This window comes from Porites lutea, chromosome 3 (genome assembly GCF_958299795.1).
Source record: "Porites lutea chromosome 3, jaPorLute2.1, whole genome shotgun sequence".
NCBI classification, from domain to species: Eukaryota; Metazoa; Cnidaria; class Anthozoa; order Scleractinia; family Poritidae; genus Porites; species Porites lutea.
In genome coordinates this window covers 31,229,496-31,250,906 of record NC_133203.1, presented here as the reverse complement: position 1 = coordinate 31,250,906, position 21,411 = coordinate 31,229,496, and the positions used below count along the sequence as shown (strand labels likewise).

Genomic DNA, 21,411 nt, shown 5'->3' with positions numbered 1-21,411 from the left:
CTTCAGTTGTCGCATTTGATGATATGAGGGCGACGCCAACAGTAAACCGTTGCAAGAGTCAACGAGTGGAATTGACACAGGTCCGAATTTTCAAAGGTACATTATACATATCACAAGCTTTTATGTGAGAACAAACTAGAGCAGGGACAGTTTTGAAGTTCACTGATCTTCACTGTTCCTTCAATTATGTGCAATTATCGATAGAATTGTTCTAGCTAAGAAACGATGGAGCTGACACAGATCTTTTTAAAACTGGTTTGTTGCGATATGTTGTTGAATAAGCGTTTTTAAAGTAGAAAGTGCGTGTATGCCAGGAAGCTGATCTTATTGGGCGAAGTTGTTGTTGTTGAACAACCTTCTTCACAACCGGTTCGAATTTGTTTGTTTTTTTCTCAAATAGAATAGCGTCAGTGGTGGACTGGATTGCCCGAGGCTTCTTAATTATCAGCAGTTCTAGCACAGCACTTCTAAATCGTTGACGTGTAAAACAATATATTAGGGGATTCAGTAGAGAGTTAAGCTGCAATATCAAGTCAGACCAACGGAAAACTGAACTCACAATATAGAAAGGCGGACTTTTAAGAAATGCCAACATGGTAATGAAAATTTGTTGAACATAAGTGATGAACAGGGTAAAAGTTATCATGGCGCAAGTCTTGGCAACTTTGGACTGGAGTTTCAGTTCAGCTCTAGCTGCGGCAGTTTGGTTGATCATACTTTTCTTGCGTTGGAGTATCCCAAGGTACACCATCAAATAGAAGTAAAAGATCGCAATAGGAAGGCCAAATGCTGTCACCAAATTCAAAAGGCTTTTAATAGAGTAAAGAAAGTACAGAAGGGTCCAGCCTGGCTTTGGAGGAGAAGCTGAAAAGCCTAAAACTATCGCTGACAACCAAGATATTACCACCAGCTTTTTCATGCGGCGTTCAGTTAAGATGGTTTTGTAGTTAATCCACTTTCTTATCGCCACGTATCTCTCCCAAGCGATCACCGCTAAATGGATCAGGGAAGCCGAGGCTAGAATATTCAAAATCCAAAAGTTGACTAGGTTTGTTGTACAACCTTTCCCAATAGAAACTTGACCGAAAATTAGCAAATCACTAATTGCGTCCAACGGCATGCATATCGCACCAACTAGAAGATCTGTAATGGCCAGGCTAAATAACAAAATGTTGGAACTTTTCTGCAATTCTTTTTCTTTCTTTAAAATAACCATGACTAAAGTGTTCAAAACAACTGTCGAGGGACAAGCAATGGATATAACTGTGGCTAAAGCCCAGCGAGTTGTGGAGTCATTAAGATCCCATTTCAATTCTGGCGAGTGAGCGCAAGAAGCCAGAGACATGAGTTTAGTCCACGAGGCATTAGTCAGTGTTTCTGTGCGGTTCAGAACCATTTTGATGTAAAAAAAATGATGAAATATGATTAAAGGCGGCCCGTAGAGCGCCGGTTTTTTAGGACGGATCTCCACTCTCAGGTTTTGACTAATGCATTACTGTCAAGCTTTTTTCAAGGCATTTTTTGATCACTTTTAGTCGAGAACAATTAAGAAAACCATCTGCTCTAGTTCCTAAAGTGACAAGTTTTTGAATTTGAGAGTACAGATGAACTTCCAATTAGCAAATACCAATATTAATTGGAATTAAGTTCTAATTATGTAGGGTTAATTTGTATCGAAACAGCTGTCAAAATGATTTGTTTTCTGGTCGCCTTTTCTCAAACGCTGGCCTTCATTCTTAAGTCGTGAAAACAAGATTATACTTTTATTTTCTGAGCACACTCAAGCAAAATATTCCCTTTCTAACGCAGGGCACGGTTTCTTTACTGACCCAATACCTGAAAATGACTCAACAACGGACAGAAAAATTTTAGTTGTTATTGGGATATATTTGCAAGAAAACCATCTGCTCCAGCTAGTCCCTCAAATGACAAGTTTTTGAATATGAAAGTACAGATGAATTTCCAATGAGCAAATACCAATATTAATTGGAATTAAGTTCTAATTATGTAGGGTTAACTTGTATCGAAACAGCTGTCAAAATGATTTGTTTTCTGGGCGCGTTTTCTCAAACGCTAGTGCTCACTCCTAAGAAAACAAGATTACACTTTTATTTTCTGAACACACACTCAAGCAAATATTCCCTTTCTAACGCTGGGCATGGTTTCTTTACTGACAGTCACTTGCATAGATAACCCTTTCGGTGTAAAAGGTTGCCAAAGAAAAAAAAACTTCCCCCCTCCCCGAAAAATAAATAAATAAATAAATAATAATAAAAAATTAAAAGTACCAGGCAAAAGTTCTACATGAGAGATTCTCTTTGAATGGTGACAAGAGGATGTCGTCCACAGATTTAAATGTTATTTAAAAATAATCTCGTTACAATGCACGTGGTCTAGAGGGAAAAGGGTTAAGCTAAGCTACTAATTGTGTCTCATGACAGAATACTCTAATCTGATTGGTTATTAATTCATCGGACGCTTCAAAAGCCAAGAAAACCAATTAACAAATTTTTAATACTAGCCGATGAAATTTAACTACGCAGCCAATAAATAAATAAATAACCAATAAAAATCACCGAAAAAAGAGGCTGTCAAGGTTCAGCTTGAAAAGGTTAATGGACGAAATTAACTGGTTCATTGACTATTATTCTGACATTTTTTCTTCAGACTTTGAATACCTGTTTAGCAGTATTTATTTAGAAAACGTTGAAGCATATGAAAACGACACAGCTCCTGAAGTCGAGAATGCAACAAACCGAGCTGAGAGGAAGGGAGGGTGAGCAAGCGAGCTATCCTCGCAGAAACAAGGATGGAAGCAAAAAAACTTATCAAGATACGAATTGCTGGTTTTCTCATGAAGCTTCATAACGTCACCAAAATTCAAATTAAAGAACTATCAATCCTACTGAGTTTTTACTTCTATGACGTGTTAGAGCAGCTAAATACTAATATTTACTCAAATTTTCACTCTGAAAGGGCAATTCCTTTTGTAATGCAGTACGCTTGAATTTCTAAGCTTTTGCATGAAGCGACATTTACTTTGCGGCCACTGAGATTTGTCATGAAGGTAAAAAAAAGTGACTTGTTTTGGGAGATTTTCATACCTGAACAATCATAGTATTACAAAAAGTATTACTTTAAGAGAGAGATGAATTCACCCTTTCGTAGCAACGCTAGTCAGTAGGATATTTCTGTTGGCTTCCGGCCACCATGTTGGTGCCCAACCGAATATGGTTGTGACTAGAATGGATACTTCAAAATCAGGTTGGACGCCTTACATTTATTACACAACGCCATACTCTACACCACGCTAGTACTATATTTAGGCGAATTTACTGAGCACGAGAACTTTTAGAAAAGTGGGAAATCAGAGTAAGAGACAGTTGTGTAAGGAAATTGGCTGTTCATGCTTCAGGGGCACCCAACATCAATTTTCGGAAAATATCTGTTCGGAAGACGATTTGAGATCTAGAATTTTCGAAACATTTGTTGTAAAATTTCTTGCTTGCCTGCCCTCTCCTAGGATTTTCGAACATCTAAAAAATGTTATAATTGCCCATTTTTAACGGATTTTTACCCTAAAAAGGTCACCTAGAATTTTCGGTAGCCTTTTTTCTGGCTGAAATTTTCGAAAAGGTAAGTTTTGATCCCTATAATTTTCGGATCACTAGACTTTCAGCTAGGAAATCCGAACAGATGAAAAACTTTTAGGGAACAAAAATATGCCTATATCTACCGTTTAAATACGAAAATACGTTTAACAATGCTATGTTTAAGTGGATTTGAACTATATTCTCGTTTGGTGCCCCTGATGCTTTTATTTAGATCAAAACTGTGAAATGAATAAATACGTTTAATTGCTTGCAGAAGAGCGGCAGTCTTTTCGAGATGAGGAACTCAGAAATAAAGTCGTTGAAGATACTTATTTATCCCACATTTTTGTTTTAATTGCTGCTTCATAAACATTTCATAGTTAATAATTTTACTTTTAGAAGAAAATACACGAGCATCTGGTGTTATTGCTTCGACGTCACACAAAAGAGCGCAAAAATTACATAATCATATTCTTGGGTTGCACGTGACGTCACCAAAAATCAAACTAAGAAACTATCGATTCTTCTGAGTTTCTACTTTCACGAGGTATTACAGTACCTAAACACCTTTACATAAACAACTTTTTGGTTCGAAAGGGTTCTTCGTTTTGCGAGAGAGGACGCTTGAATTTCCAGGCTTTTGCGTGACGCTGCATTTAGCTGGCGGCCGGGAAAGCTCTTACGTGGGTTAAAAACGTTACCGATTTTAGGAGATTTTGCAATCTAAACATTCCTTGTCTCAGAATAAATATTACTGTAATCTTTATGAGTTCCTAAAGTGAAGAATTCACGTATTAGTAGGAAATCTCGAAAACAGATGTTTCTGTTAGTATCCGGCGGCCATATTGGTGTTCCTGAAAGGGACACCAACATGGCGTTTCCATACAAAGCTTTATAAATTTAGGTAAACCGTTTTTCCCGATATCTCGCATTTGAAATATTTCACAGACCTAATTCTTGGCAAGGGTTTTTGTATTTTTATCTGTTTTCATTTCCTAGATTCTAGTCCTTCTGTATTGAATGGTTTGCATTTTTATTTTTCATTGTGTGACAGTGCAAGCCGAGAATACTTAAGAGCAGTTAACCTTAATGGATATCAGATATCGAATAACAACTTAGATTTAAGTAATTTAATGATAATTGACAAAATGTTTCATAACATAATAACGTAAATGTTAAATTATGTGCCTTTTACCCACTTCAGAAGTCCTTAAGTAAAATACAGGAGAAAACCATAAAGTCAAATGAAGTACAATCATTTTTAGTTCTTGGATTTGCTGACGTGATCTTTTAGTGGGTACGGTGGTTAAATTACGATTCTGATAGAAATATGAAGAAAAATTTTAACCCTGCTGAATATATGACAAACATTTTTTTTTTCGATCAGTGACATAGGCGGCCTGGAAGAAAAGAGTAATTTCTCATAAATAACTATTTGACGGCTGTACTACAGTATTTTCGGTGTAGCTTTTGATTCTAATGAAAGGAATTAATATTTTAATTTTGTCTTATTTTGTCTTGATAGAATTGATCACTTATGCAAATCAGTAACTCAGAAATATTAAGTCATTGAAGGGAATTATTATTTTATGGTTGCTCAGAAATGAGTGGCTGCTTTGTCATAATGAGGAAGCGTTCTGAAAATGAAGAAATTATTGCACTTTAACTTCGCTAAATTAAATTTAAAAACACTACTTGATCAGAGCTTCCAGTTAAGATTTGCAATTCAAAGGTGCATCTGTTCTTTTCCCACTGAAACGAAATTGTTAGATCGGGAAAAAATCGCGAGTTCATTAAAAATCTTGGTTTCTTTTTTTCGTTGTTTTTTCAACTTCGAGGCGAACATTACTATAGGTAATTCCATCAAAAATACCCATACTTTCTTGTGGTCTTGGAATGATTTGTTCTTTCAAGAAAGGCCTTACAGGGGTTGCAAGCATTAATATTCCAAAGACAGTAAAAGCAACTGACAGCTTTATTTGCGCGCTTAATTATGTTTACTGCTGATGGTAGATTGGTTGCTAATTCTGAGATTAAACCCCGAGTTCAAATGACGGCTTTTTGTCATCATGGGCTGAGTTTGTCGGAGTGTTTCGCGCTGTTTTGAGTTGTCTGATTATGCTTTATATGTAGCTGCTAAAGTACCCTCCGTATTTAATCGATTATAAGCACCAAACCTCGAATAACCGCACAACCTATAGGTAGGATAAACAAGCGCTCAGCCTCGAATAAGACACAACACCCCCCCCCCCCCCCCACCCACCCACACGCCGCCACTACCGCCATCACCAAAAACTTGTGGATAGCCTTAGTCGAGGAGGTACTACTAAGAGGAGACCGAGTTTTCTTAGCATTTTAAGGCAACGTGCAATAAACACAATAAACAAAATAAACTTCTATCTAACTGAAGATGGAGAAAAATTAGTTATTATAAGCGCACAGCCTCCAACAAGCGCCCAGTAGATCCAAAATTTAATAAGCGACCAGGGCGCTGAGTCAAATAAATACGGTAAAATGAATAAAGAATTCTATTTGTTCGCGAAAGAGCGGCAGTCTTTTCCGTGAGAAGGCACTCAGAAATTGAAGCCATTCTGCAGGTACGTCTTTATCCCAGATTTCTGCTTTAATTACTTCTTCACAAAATTATGTTTTAAATAATATTTGCTGATTAAGGGTTTATTTGAACTTGTTGCATTTAAACTTAGTCTACAAATGGTTACTCTCAAGAGGAAGAATGGAGAATTCTTCCTCAATTGTCCTTAACCGCCATTTGCTCAAAAATATATTATGGCACCTGACTACCTGAAAGGGCTATTCCTGTTCATATTTTCTTATTCTCCCTTCCTTGTCGCAGTTTTAATACAAATATATATCAGTTTTTTGGGGGTAATCTTTTTTTAATCACAGCAAAGAATGGAGGTTTATTATATAAAAGAAAGTTAACCGTGTTGGCAGTTTTCATTTTTATTACAGTCTTGGAAGCGTTAATATCAAAGATGGCTCTAAACGACTCAGAAACACCACCATCTACTAACTCATCAGCCATACTAACCTCTGTGGATTCTTGCGTCCAAGAGCCAAACACAAAATGGGATCTAAATTACATTACTCGTTTGGGAAAAGCCGTAGTCATATCCGCTGCATCTCCCTTGACCGTTCTTTTTAACACCTTAATAATGATAATTTTGAAGAAAAGAGAAGTATCAGTACAGAGGCGTTCGAACATTCTGTTGTTCAGCCTGGCCATTACAGACCTTCTTGTTGGTGCAATATGCATGCCGTTAGATGCAATTGCGGATATATTAAATTTAGGCCAGTTTCCTCTTGTGAACATCTGTAAAATAAACCTATTTAGCAGTTATATTTTCAATATCTTCATATCGGCTTCGGTGATCCACCAAACAATGATCGCTTGGGAGAGATACTTGGCGATACGAAAATGGATGAACTGCAAGAACATTGCAAACCAAAAGCCGCTTGAAGAAGCTGGCGACATTATCTTGGCTCTTTGCGATATTTTTAGGCTTTCCAATCCCCTCTCCAAAGTCAGGAACCACCCTGCTTTTCATTCTTGACTTCGTTAAAGGTCTTTTAAATTTGTTGGCTGTCATTTGCTTTCCTGTCTTAATCTTATACTTCTACCTCATGGTGTATCTCGGAATACGCAAAAGGAAAAAAAGCATCGTCAGCCAAGTCACGGCTATGGCAAAACTGAAATTCGAGTCTAAAGTCACCAAGACCTGCGCCATGATCACGTTTGCCCTTTTTGTCGCCGTAGCACCGGAAATTCTTTCCTTGTTTTTTTCTCTTATCGCGAGTCCTGAATTCATCTTTTGGCTTTCTCAGTTGTCAGACATGATGCTGCAATTAAATTCTCTGTTCACTCCGCTCATTTACTGGCTTACAGATAAACGTTACTGGAATGCACTGCTAGACTTGCTGAAAATTAAAAGGCCTCAAGCAATCCAACCTGCAAATGGCGTCATCAGGGAGTTGTCTGAGATAAGAAATGACCAAGTCCGAGCACCAGACGTTGTTCGAAAACAGCGAATTCGCTCGTCTCGATCGGCGTCCTGCAGTGGACTTCCTTCAAGTTCACAGCTGAACCATTCTGGAACTGAAGGACGATATAAAAGAAGGAAAGTTAGTTGTTAAAACATGACTGCTGAGTGAGACTACAAGATCGATTATCTCCTAGATAGTCACTGACCTGAAGCTGACAGCGTTTTGTGTCAACTTGTGATGTTTTGAAATGTCTTTTTTTTCTTTGTCAAACTGGGAAATCCGATTTCGGATGGCTCACCTTGCTTGATGCGCAGAAGGGTTGAAAAGCCTTAAGCTATTCTGGCCTTACTTGACAGCATTCAGGAGCTGCATATCGAAAGGTAAATTTGAGTAATTATTGTACTTGATGCTTGTTTTTGTTTTTCTAATTTATGAAGTCGAGCGCAGTTTATGAGGCTAGTTTATACACGTTTGTACAATTACACACAATGATCTGACTAGTATCACAGCGAGTATCAGGTTTGATATAAGCTTAAGTCTTAAGCTTAAAGAACTTTAAAAGCCTTTAGACATTTTCTCACCGCAAATAGAAAGAAAATTTTTTCAAAGAATATTCATTTATAATATGGGCCGCAGAAAAGAATGCTTTGAGCGATTTTATTGCCTCGAGTTCATCTTTAAAACGGCATATACCGGGAAGCCGACCTGAAACTTAAATTTAAGCTTTAAGCTTTAGACACTTTAAAAGACTTGTCTTCGTGAAATGAAAATTCTTGTCTATGTAAATTTTTCACCGAATTATATTTGTTTTATTGATTGTTCGTTGTCTCTCTTGCAGTTTTAATCGCTGTGCCGTTTGTTTTAGTCTATCATGAACATCGCTTGCAGTAGTACTCAAAATGCCGCGCGTATCAAACGTTTTTGAAGGTTTTAATTTTTTAATTTTTAATTTTTTTTACACATCTTTATAACACCGTTAAATAAAATTAAAACATAATAAATTAGTTATTATGTTAAAGCGTAACTCTATTAATGTTCATTCAAACACTTCGAGAGCTGAGCTTCCACTGCAAATTTGGCGCTTGTCAAAAGTGAGAACCGGCTAGCCGGGAAGGTGATTTTGGAAATTTTTTGAACGTTTTCGGTAAAAGCCCATTATTACCTTATATATACTACATAGGAGTAGATTCTTCTGACTGAAAAGTCCCGAAATTATGGAATTATCTTCATGCAATTGTTTTATAATGTGGTCAGTTTTATAATTTGTTGTCCAAAGGAAGCGCGTGCTTCGATCATCATGAATATTAATTGAATGAGTGCAATTGGTCTTGGAAAATTGTGAAAACTTTTAAACTGCATTCTGTCCGAGGTCTGTTAGCGTGCGAAAATATCCGTTTCTCTGTATAATAAAAGAACAGCGCCTCATAGTATTGTTTACCTCAGATGAGATGTATAAAAAGTATAAAAGGCTGCTTTACACACCACCAGATTTGTTGGCAAGATTTTGTAAAGTAAACTTGTCGAACACAAAAAATTTGGCCTGTTTTTTTTTTTTTTTTTGCCTCCCTTTTAGATAAAGGAATGCAACGTGAACCTATAAATTAGAAACCTGTAAACTGGCTGCCATCGAGGACTCGCTGGTTTAGTTACGTACACCGGTTTACATGGTTTCCCATATCTCTCTTTTATTTTTATGTAAGGGACGGACCATTAGAAAACTTATGAAGGGGGGGGGGGGGGGGGGGGGGGGGGGGCGGTCGAAGTACAAAAAAAAATTCGCGCAAGGGAAAATTAAATGAAAAAAAATTCTTCCACGCCAATTAACCCAAAAAAATATTCATGCTATGGCCTAAAAAAAATTCATACAAGGAATTTGAAAACGAAAAAAAATTCCTGCGGCTCGAAAATTCCCCTCCCCCCCATAATTTTTCTAATGGTCCGTCCCTAAACTGGTTTCAGGAAATCCTAAGGGATTATAAAATCTTTACCATCATTGGACAGCGCTTCTTTAATCCAATTAATGCGGTCCCAAGGGAATTACACACGTCTCCTGGAAATTAAGAGGGGATGCCTCTTGGACATCCTCTAAAAAAATACAAAAAAATAAATAAATAAAAAGAGCACAAATGTTTGAAACACTGATGTACATAGGATGTAAACAAATCACATATATTTTAAACAATGAGCAATTTCCCTGTTTATACTGTTTTGTTCAGAATTTGTCCAATATCATAAATGTCAGGTAATCCAGGCCCTTTGACAGTACACAGTACGGTCCCAGTAATATTACAGTTTTTGAATGGGTATAAACTACCATCCTATAATTTGTAGGAAATACTAAATAAACGTCATGGTCAATGACCATAGAGTAAAAGCTTCCTATTGTTGAGAAAAGAGAAAAGGAGAGTATTCAAAAATAATTTAGTCATCGGCTGGTATATGTTTTTTTCTTAGTTTTTGCACATGCTCGGGTTTTGCTTTGGCGACTCGCATTTTACAAAAATTATCTTATAAAACCAAGAGAGGATAAAGGGGACAGAGAAGGCATCAACCATACACACCTTATTCCATAGGTAAATCGTCTCGAGTTATTTTTAGGACCACAGATCCCAATTGGGATTAGACAACAGCCAATCACATAGTACGAACGTGTTCCGCGTGGATGACCCACGCTCAGAACCACGCGTCCTTCACGAAATGACGCTAAAAAAATGACGGAAGACACGGAGAGCGATTTTGCTATTCGTTTTGTCGACGAAAACGACTAAACAGAGATTTCTACTAAAGCGGCGTCAGCGAAATGGAAATTAAAAAAGAATCGCCCTTCCTCTCTTGTATAGAGCTAACAGTACAGCAGGGAAATCCTTAACACTGAATATTCTCTCAGGATTATTTATAATTTACAGTTTGAAGAGAGCAATTTCTGGTTTGATATTTATTCTTTTATTAGTCTTTTATTATTCAAAAAAAAAAAATAACACTTGGCGTACTACTTGCTTTATTGTACAAAAGACCGGTTTCAATAGACCGGCGAAATTTCTCATTTTGTTAAAGCACTGAGGTTACGATGATCAGTTAAACTGATTTCACGGATTGTCAAAGAGTCCAGACATTCCATTTTCCCAGGTGAGCGTCGACTCATTTCGCCTCAATATTCAGAAATGCTCTCGATCTCTTTACGCTTTCATTGCCTTTCGCCCGACATGTTTTGCACCGCGTTTAGTCATGCCAAACCTCCACGAAACATCCACGCAGCGCGCGAGGTAACTTGATCCCGATTCTAAAAATAACTCGAGACGAATTACCTATGGAATAGGGTGTGTATGAGGGATGCCTTCTCTGACCCCTTTATCCTCTCTTGATAAGACTTATTCGATTGTCAATGTATTTGTCATTAAAGTACTAATTGCGGACATTATTTTTACGCTTCCGACTTGAGACGGGACAGCCCGCCAGTTTACGTGGTCATCTCCCATGAGTCAAGGTTTAACCGCTTGCGTACAGAGCAAAGTGGGTACCTTAGTGTCAGGACTGCTCCTCTGCAGTCAAGAGCCCTACCGACCGAGAATGGCTCAAGCGAACGGCATAGCCCTCGAGTAAATGTATTTTTCCTGACAAACAATGGCCAATGAGATTATTCTCTTCTCAAACTGCACACTCCGCTGGAAGGACAACCTTCTGACTGTCTTAGAGTCACCAGAGGTGGAAAGAACATTGAATATGATGGTACTAAAGCGCAACCTACCGAGTCCTAAACAGTTTATTGGTTGTCCCAGCAGGAAAAACCGTCTCGGTATCTTTTGATGTTTCGGCTGGATACGACGTGAGTGAAACTGGAACTTACACCGTAGCAGTGGACACGTATATAGAATATGTAGAAATTAATGCTAAGGGTAACAGCAAACCACCCTTCCCAAAAGACCAGGGCATTTGTCTTCTCTACCGGTCATGTTTAACGTCACGGAAAATCCGTCTAGAAAAACTGTCGGAGAAAAGGCACGTTCCCTTGAGGAAAACGGTCTGGGAAAGCGCAGTCAGATTGTTAAGTGCCCCTCGTGATCCATCGATCATAGGAAGATCTGCAAGCCAACGAGCTGCAGTAAAAGAAGCTCATCGGGCCGCATACCATTATAAAAGCGGCCACCATTGATCTCAATCGCAGTCCTGAACGTGTTAAGACTTAGTTTGGAAAACTTAGCCAAAAAGTAGTTAACGTCCTTGAACTAATAAAGCAGTCGTTGGAAAATGGTCAAATTACCTATTCTTTTGAGGGGTATGATTGTCATTATGGTCCTCTGGCTTACACGTATAAATGTAGTCACAATATTTACCTTAGTTTGTAGTACATGGTAAGACCAGTATATGTACGTTTTGGGGATCAACTGCGATACACGAGTTAACACATGCTAAAAAAGACTGCAAAAAAACTGACCAAAGAAAATCCACATTCCGCAGCTAATAATGCTGAAGCCTATGAAATTTTTACAGAAACATTGTTCTTTTTTGACCACGGGATTGACGGTACCACTTATTTGTTCAAGGGAAACTTTTTTTTGTGAAATTTAATAACGTAGTCGGAGATAATCTTTCTCAACGTTTTCCATCGCTGTTGAGTTGGTGTTTTAAGGATTTGCCTGGAACGATCGAACGAGGTTTTGATTGCTTTGTCTGTCACAAGGCTTTCGGTAGAGCTTTTGCCACTAATGGTGCCCAGTACATTCGATTTAAAGATCCAAACACAAATGGATTATCATCAGGCTATCCAAAGTCTGGGAGGCTGGGATTTTGTGAATGTACCGCAGTTTTCATCGGGTTTTTATGCATTTGTTCAGCTCCCAAATGGCGTCACCTATGCAACTAAAGGTGACTCTTATGTAAGATACTCCAACAAAAGAATAGCTTATGTTGAATAGTGGGGAATGGGAAGTTTGCCTGAAAACTTTAGAAGCGAATTTGATGGGATTGCTTTATATCTAACCAAATGGGAAACTCTATGTTTTTAAGGGTTCAGAGTATATTCGATATTCTAATTTCCCCCAGAAAGGCACTGATTCAGGTTATCCTTTACCGATAAAGGATAATTGGGGTAAAGTTCCTCAAACATAAGACTAGTGATATGAAAACACTTGCGGGAGATGGCCTATTAAGTTAAAAGATAAAAAATGAAATGTAGACTAGACTAGAGAGGCACGGTAACATCCCTATGCATGAGATATAAAACTTTTCTTTTACCTCATTTCTGAACTTCTGGTAAATATTGTTAATCTTTCTCTACTTAAAGATGTTTTCGCGGACAAATTGAAACTTGCTAAAGTGATCCTCGTCAATAAAGCAGAGGACCCTAGTCATTTTGGAAGTTATAGACCAATTTCGCTGCTACTAAATTTTTAATTTTTTTGAGGGGGGACGGGGGTGGGGGAGTTATGTACAACCGCCTAGTAGAATTTGCTGAAAGAAAAAAAATGCGAAATACATACTGTATTGCTGTCAATTTGGATTCCAAAAAAATCACTCGAAATCATATACGTTAATTCACTCAATACAGTCAACACTCATCATCAAATCCTTTTTGCTAAGTTGGAGCACTTTGGTATTTGTTGTGCGGCTCTTCAGTGGATTTAAAGACATTTTTCTCGCCGAAAACAATTTGATCAATTCAATCTAGCTTGCTCCCCATTGCAGACCTTTCAGGGTTCGTGTCCCTCGAGGTTCCATCTAGGTCCTTTATTTTTTATTACTATAAATAAACGGTCTTCTAGTACTTCTAAATCAACTCAGTCTTCACTTTTGCTGACGACACCAGTATCTTTTATTGATCTCAGCTGCTTAGAATCTGTACTGAAGGACGAATTGCAAACTTTTGATGTTTGGCAGAAATGAAATAGACTCTCGGTAAAAATTAAAAAAAAAAAAAAAAAGCTCGGTTTCAATGGACTGTGGTTACAACTTTGTCAGATAACTGCAAAAGGGTTGATTTCTAGAGGAATAGGCCATTTTCTCTATGGCGTCGTTTTACTACTACAACGAGAATCCTTTTCGTTTTTCCTTTCATATTCAGATTTGGTAATCCCAGCAAGGTTTGATTAACAAAAGCCCTGAAGGGTTTTGGTCGTAGTAGTAAAATGACGTCATCATGCAACGGCCTATTAAAGGCAAATTGATCTGCAGCACTCACACGATTACTTCATTGTTGTGCCACTTCTCCGTTAAAAAAAAAAAGGAAAAAAATCCACGTCTCCAAAAAAGGTGACGTATTATAAGCGGGGTTGCACTGTGTAATTTAGTTTAATTTAGGCTATGTTCACACTAGAGGAGACTTTTTCGATTAATTGCTTCCAGATTTATTATGTTTAAGGCATTTGGATTTGAAGGCGTTTACAAGCCTCGGTTTATTGGAGAACAATCATTCAGATACAAGACTGAAAGTATCCACTCTACATTATTGATTCAAAGTCTCCTAACACGCGAGCAAGTCGGCACGTTTTTCTTTCGGAATCATGCATCCGCATGTAAAAGAGGAAATCAAATCTGATGCTAAAGTGTTCCGGACTCATCACGAAAACGTACAAATCTCCTTCAATATAAACGTAGCCTTGTTGACAATGTTGCATTCAGTAGAATATCTATCGTCCTGCTGGAGTGGGTTCTGTTCCTCCAGGGGTGGGCTCTGTCCCTCCAGGACTAGGTGCCGAAGATTCCGCAGTGGGTCCTTGGGAAGGTCCCTCAGTAAGCCCATCAGTGGACCCGTCGGTAGGTTCCTGAGAAGGTCCTGGAGTAGGTCCAGCAGTAGGTCCTGTGGCGGGTCCTTCAGAAGGCCCCGGTGGTCCCTGAGTAGGTAGCTGGGTAGGTGTCAGAGCAGGTCGCTGAGTAGGTCCCTGAGTAGTTTTGGGAGTTTGTGGCTGAGTATGTACCGGAGGAGTTCCCATAGTAGTTTTTGGAGTAGGTGCTGGAGGTCCCTGACTGGGTCGCTGTGTAGGCGCCGGAGGAGTTCCCTGCGTAACTTCAGAAGTTGGACCCTGACTAGGTCCCTGAGTAGGTACCGGAGGAGTTCCCTGCGTAGGTTCCTGAGTGGGTACCTGACTAGGTCCCTGAGTAGGTTCCGGAGGAGTTCCCTGCGTAGGTCCCTGAGTAGGGGCCGGAGTAGGTTTTCGGCGTCGCCTAATTCGTGTACATAGTATTTTGATGGGTCGGCGTCTCCGGCGGTTCCTACGGCGTCTACGGCCCCATATTGCTACGCATATGATGCGACGTCCTTGATATCCTTGACCAAGCCTCATGACTTTAACGCGTATCCTGAATCGCCCACGTCTTCGGCATCTTCGTCGCCTACGCTGATGGTCTTCAGTTTCATGCTGATTTATTCCTAGTGAGGTGAAAAAAAGGACTAGCAGTAACCATCGGTTAGGAGGTGCGGGCGAACATGTGCTTTTACCTTAAAGGTGTGATTGATGTTGAGAACCGCTTTCATAATTGTGCGCGTGAATAAGAAAGCCCTAGTTATTTAAGAATTCCAGTATCAACAGAAGGAATCAAAGTAGATCATGAACGTGGAAATTAAATTCATCAACACAGTAAACAAGACTGTTATTGAATTCAACTATGTTACTCACAATTGCTTTTTAGTTCCCTCACAGGTAGCTTTGCGAAAGGTGATGAGCGACTGAGGAGAGACGGCTGTGAAAACGCACAACTTGAGATATACAGTCGCGATAGCACGAACTCTTATCAGTTATTCATCAGTCGGTTATTCAATCAATGTTCGTGACCAAAGGTCATTGAGATGCAACAGTTTATCTCTTATTGAAGCGTTCATATACCAAGCGACATAACATGCTTGAAAACATATAAGATATGACACAATAACAATTGTAGTACGGAGAGGTGTAGCATGAATTAAATTTAATACATATGGATTTATAAACTGTGCAATCACTTGTATCCCACCAAGGCTCGTCCCACACTAAGTCTTTAAGTCTTGCATTGATATTTGTATTGGAGAAATATTGACTCCGTAGAGAGAGGATAATTCGTAATCCCCATGAAAGAATCAAAATGTTTGGCCTGAACTCTGTGTTTTGCCGATTGGCATCTCGTTTTTCAACCTATCACTATTCATCTCGATTTCAAAGTCTAATTTGTTAAAAAAGAGAATAACAAAACAATAATGCCCAATGTGTTATTTGAGTAACCAATGTGTTAAAAACTAATATCCTAGTACCACTTCCACGAGCAGACAATGTTTCATTTTTTCCATTTATAAGTGGAAACACTTCCTCAAATTATTTGATATTTCACGAAAAGAAAGTAAAGAAAATTGTTCCTATGAAAGTGTTTTAGATATCCGATCTTAAGAACCTCAAATTTTTGCGAGCTTCAGATAATAATTTCTTCAAATCATCCTTTTTCATTTGAGAATACTCACCTTAGGCCTATTGTAGTCAAACGTCGAACTTTTCATGAGACGAAACAGACTCTAGTTTTGGTCGACCTGAATTAAGGTAGGATCTTCTGTTGGGTCAGACGTCGAACCGTTCAACTGAATCAGACCAAAAAGAAATTTTCATAAAATTTTCCCCGCACGAGGCTAAATATACCAGTACGATACAAATTTTTAATTTATTAGTTTAGTTCTTTGCATGGGAACAAGACCGCCATTTGCCCCAAAGACGATCTTCAGACGTTTCTGTCCGTCTGAACAGACCGATAGAACGTGTAGTACGATCGAAACTCATTCAGACGAACTGAACTCACAAATTTTATTTCGGCAAAAGTTTCGTCGTTTGGCCTTTGCCTTAGTGTTTCATGCGATTTTGATATCGGTGTATTGAAATCAGATGAGGTTCTTCAATAGGCCAAAGTGTGTGTGTGTTTTTTTAATTTAATTTTTTTGTTCTTATCAGATCTGAAGATCTTACCTTCGTTATCATTTTTATTTTTATCATATCTTGAAACAACTTCTAACTCATTTTCTTCCTTCACTGCTGTTTCATCATCTTCATTTTTATTCTCTCCTTCCTCATCCTCGCAGTCGTTATCCTCTGTGTTCAGTTGATCTAATAATAATGATAATGATATTGATAATAATATTTTAATTATCCTCTCCCCTTATGGGGCTTTTCGAGGATAATGAAACAAACAATTTTTAATGGAACATGTCACGGTTAAAAATCCCAAATGGTAGGAGGAAAACCAGTTGGCTATTTTACAAGAGTGGCCGAGGATTTGAGCGCTGGACTTGGATTTAGTGCAGCACGTAAACTGGAGACCGCCGAATTAAACGTCCAGCACTCTTACAGCTCGGCCACGCCACCTCCGATCTTCATACTGACCTTCAATGTTATTCCCTTCGTTGTTTTCGTCTAAGTTATCTAGGTCGTTTTCATCTCCATTATTATTTTCATCGACATTTTCATTCTCTTCCTCTTCATTCTCTCTAATGTCTGCATCGTGATCTTTATTGTTTCTTCCATGTTTATTTCCTTCTTCCATGTCCCGATCTATTTCTTCTTCATCATAATCACCATTGTTCTCGGCCACATTTTCAGTGCTTTGAGTCAAAGCACCCTTTCCAATATAATTTCCAAAATCTTCGTCGAAAACATTGTCCAGTGCCGATGCTGTTTTTCTAGGTACTGCTGCACAGCTGCTGAAAATTAGGAACAGGTAGCAGAGAACCAAAAACATGCTGCCAAACCATTGAACTACCAACATTTTCAATCACCCCTCGCTGCTTTCGACCACCCGCAAGCTTCTCACAGGCGCATCCTCTCGGGAAATGGTAACCTACGAGCCTAAGGATAGTTACGAAAAAAAGGGCCTTGCTGCAAGGCCTAATTATAGTTTCTTAATTTATTTATAGCTAAAATTGCGCCTTTCTCATTCGGTGTTGTGCGAGCAACAAATTCTAATAAGTACTTTCTATTTCAGTGACGACTATATTTAACTTATCTTCAGATAAGTTCATGATTGCTACAGGCACAATATTGTACCATAGAATTCATTGTTTTTTTTTTCTCGTAAAAAGCCTTAAGTCCAAAAAGTGTCCAAGGTCAATTTCTCGCAACAATATTAGTAAAATGATCACCTGATAGGAAAACTTTGATCAGCAAACAAATTCTCTCAACCAATTCTTTAAGGAAATGTTAAGAGATCAGTCTGGAGAATCTGTATTTGGATGTTGGTGCATAATGGCCTCATAAGATCGTAGTCAATGCTTCAAAAATGTGAGATAATTTTTGGATAATTTTCGAATGTTTTTAATGCCTAAAAATTAAACATTTGGGAATAGGGTAAATAATGGAAATTTGAAATATATTGGAATTAGTGGTTGTCAAAAATTAAGACATAAAATACAGGTGGACTAATACCAGATAGTTCACCACCGAAAAAAGGTACCTCGGTGCTCATTGGGAAATTAATTTTCTACTCTATTTTTTTTCCTTTTCAAATCAATCCTATTTTGCCCGGAAAAAAAAAACAAAACAAAAAAAAACAACCATGCAGAATGCCCCCTTAATTTTTGGCAACTAACACTGCCGTTTCGTCGAATGAGCCGTCCAATATTACAATCATCAAAACAATTTTTCTGAAGTTGTTGTTATACAAAATTAGGTTTGAACATATTGTTATTCTAAATTCTAAATTCAAGGGCCAATATATATGTGTAAGGCACTTGCTCAATGTCATCCCAAATCTATGAATACCTACTTGTTTTGGATATATATTGTAAGTAAATATTATCTTTAAAAAAGTGTATCGCTTACTGTGCAAAATACTTAGTTCTCACAAAAATGTTAGTCAATGTTCCTTCAATGAATTAGATTTAAAATTCAAATATTTTTCGATCAAAAGAAACGAAAGTGAATTTATACCACACAAAAAATTTTGCAGATAGAGCAATAATAAAAGATTTCCAAAAAGTATTGACCACTGAAAGCGCCCTCTTTGACTCTAGGCCAAGGGAGATTTTGAGAGATGAATCATCGCAAATTGCGTGTTACAGCACAAACATATTCTGAAACATTGAAACGGTGTGTTTCAACAATTAAGTTGATATAGACACCCCTACTACCAGCTACCAGTTACATGAGGGCAAATATATGTTTTTCTGTTTTTATTATGTTACAGAACAAATGGCATATGGCTCAGTGCGTTTACTTTTGAGTTATGAACGCACTTAGAAGGATTGCTAAGTTCTCAAAAAGCTAGTCTGTCGCATTTTCTTGTGGGTCCTTGATTGGTTTTTCGGGATCCGGGATACGGGACCTTAAAGCAAAATGGGGGCGAGATTTGGGATTGCAAGTTTGCACGGAAGGTGGGATGTTAAAAATAACCATCGGGGTTACGGGATTGCGCGGAAATTAAGGTCGGGATTACGGGATTAAAGAACCCTTTTGGAGACTCTCCTTCTTTTGTGCTTAGCAACGTCCATGTGTGTACATCCATAACTCAGTGGTTCATGGTTCATTTATTTCACACTATTTACAGAGAATAACATAGAAAGAAAAGCATAGTTACAATAGATTATTACAAAATAAAATAACCACGGTACGGGTTTTCAAATGTGTGTCGGGCGGTGGACAGCTTTCTAGTTGACCACCATCTACTTTTAAATAAAACGACTGAAGAAATGACACTGAGCTTTACACAGATAATTTTTGTAGAACCTATGACTAATGTACAGGCCAATATTACATGTATAATTATAAAGGTACGTTAGAGATATACTCAACCACAAGAAAAATCAAGACAAAACAAACCAGCAAAGAAAAAACAAAAGAAAAAGAAAAGAAAACAGCAAGAAATAATAAACGCTGACGATGATACCATTCGGTATTGGACATTATCCTAATTTAGACTTGTTTTGGACATAGGTAGAACGAATTTTTGACTCACAGCTTTTGTGTGCAGTCACCGGCATTCAATAAAAGCACTTTTTTGTTTCTTTTTGTTTAGTTGTTGCTGTTGTTTCAAATCGAACGTACTTAGTTATCTAACTCTTTGCACTTTGTGATACAAGCCAAATTGCGTGCCTCTCCTCCTGGTTCTAATCCTTTGTTAACACTGCCAGAGGAAGGGATAAACATGAACTAGGAAAATAAGACATTACAAATTGGTCTTTCGCACGAATGGACGGGTGGACGTCACATTGCTCAGTAGAATTACCTGTGACCTTGATTGTTCTTAGTTTTTACAACCGGTGGCAATAGAATAAATCGCCTTTGTCGCTGGGCTGCCCGTGGCACTCAATCACAATTTACCCTGCTTTGTCGGTGACGTGAGATCGTGTTTCAAACATGGTAAAATATTGTCTGATGCTCCGTAGGAACGAACGAAGCTTGCCGATCGAGGAAGAGGCAGCAAAAAGAAAAAGAGACAAGGAATGGAACTAAAATACCACATGACTCCAATGTGGACGTCGCTACTTTACTGGTGACGGAAACGGAAGTCACGTGGGTTTGCTGTCGCGCCGAGCAAAGCAGGGAACTGCATAATTCTTCATATAATACAAAAGCCGACTTCATAATTGTTTTATTATTCACTCAAAATAATTCCTAGTTTAAAAACATAGCTAAAACATGCTTATCTCCATCGGCGTAGGCATCATGACTGGAATGAGTAGGAATGCGAGCAGCGCGGTTTCGGAGTCTTGCAAAAGGGTTTTACCACAATTACCCCAGACAACATTACAATAATCAAAGTGCGATTGAACGATACCCAGGTAGATATATCATGTAGAGTTGCGGAGGTACATAGTGTATGATTCGTTTGATAGCTCCAATACCAGCAGCAATTTCTTTCAATAATAAGTCGATATGGTTAACCCAAGTAAGATTTCCGTCTATGATTATACTGAGAGATTTGGTTGAATAGACTTGATTTATACGAGTGACATTAATTTCTATAGCTGTTGGAGAAGGTAAATTATTCAATTTTTGCCTTGTACCAATTGACATAAATTCGGTTTTAGTCATATCAAAGGTCAGTTTATTCGCCGTCAGCCAATGACTAATATTTAGCAGATCTCGATTTAGAGAGGACTGAATGGAATAGATTTCGTTACCAGCACATGTTAAATGAATATCATCAGCACACATTCTAGGTTCTGAGCTTGATAAACAACTTGGTAAATCATTAATGCAAAGACGGAACAATAGAGGACCTAGTATTGTTCCCTGGGAAACCCCGCATAAGAGAGTGCAAGTATTAGAAAGGGAACCGTTAACAAAGCATTGCTGAGTGCGATTGTCTAAGTACGAAGAGAGCCACTTGTTGGGCGTTCCCATTTATTCCATAAAGATGTTATTTAGATGATAAAGTATGGTGGTCGACAGTGTCAAATGCTTTCTTAAGGTCTAAAAGACAACGGCGTTTACGTTTCCACGATCGATGTTATAGGCCCAGCTATCGGTGGTTTCTAATAAAGCTGTAACGGTCGAATGAAAGAAACGAAAGCCAGATTGGTGTTTGGATGGAATATTATGCTCAGAAAGGTAGTTAGAAAGCTGATTATAGACAATCATTTCAAAAACTTTTGCTACCACGGAGATCACCGATACCGGCGGACGATCGTTAATCCATGTCACTCGTTTCACCTTGTTTAAATAACACAGTAAATTTGGCTGCTTTCCAGTCATCAGGAAAAATGCCAGTAACTAGAGACCGATTAAAGATAAGTGTAAGATATGGCGAAATAACATCGCCGCAATATCCAATAAGCTGACTAGATATTTTGTCAATGCCGCTGCCCTTAAACGTATTGAGTTTGGTAATGTTAAAACTTGTCTGTCATTAGTAGGACGGAATTGAAAGC

The 21,411-nt window shown here is 38.3% G+C and overlaps 1 protein-coding gene across 1 annotated transcript; it reads right to left on the bottom strand.

The window, feature by feature from the left end:
• Window positions 1-13,886: 13,886 nt before the first annotated feature.
• LOC140932148 (uncharacterized) lies at window positions 13,887-17,309 on the bottom strand. Its single transcript, XM_073381794.1, has 3 exons — window positions 16,928-17,309; window positions 16,514-16,651; window positions 13,887-14,961 (listed from the first exon to the last, which is right to left on the bottom strand). The coding sequence occupies exons 1-3, from the start codon at window positions 17,307-17,309 to the stop codon at window positions 14,222-14,224; spliced, it is 1,260 nt and encodes a 419-aa protein (XP_073237895.1). The 3' UTR covers window positions 13,887-14,221.
• Window positions 17,310-21,411: the final 4,102 nt, after the last annotated feature.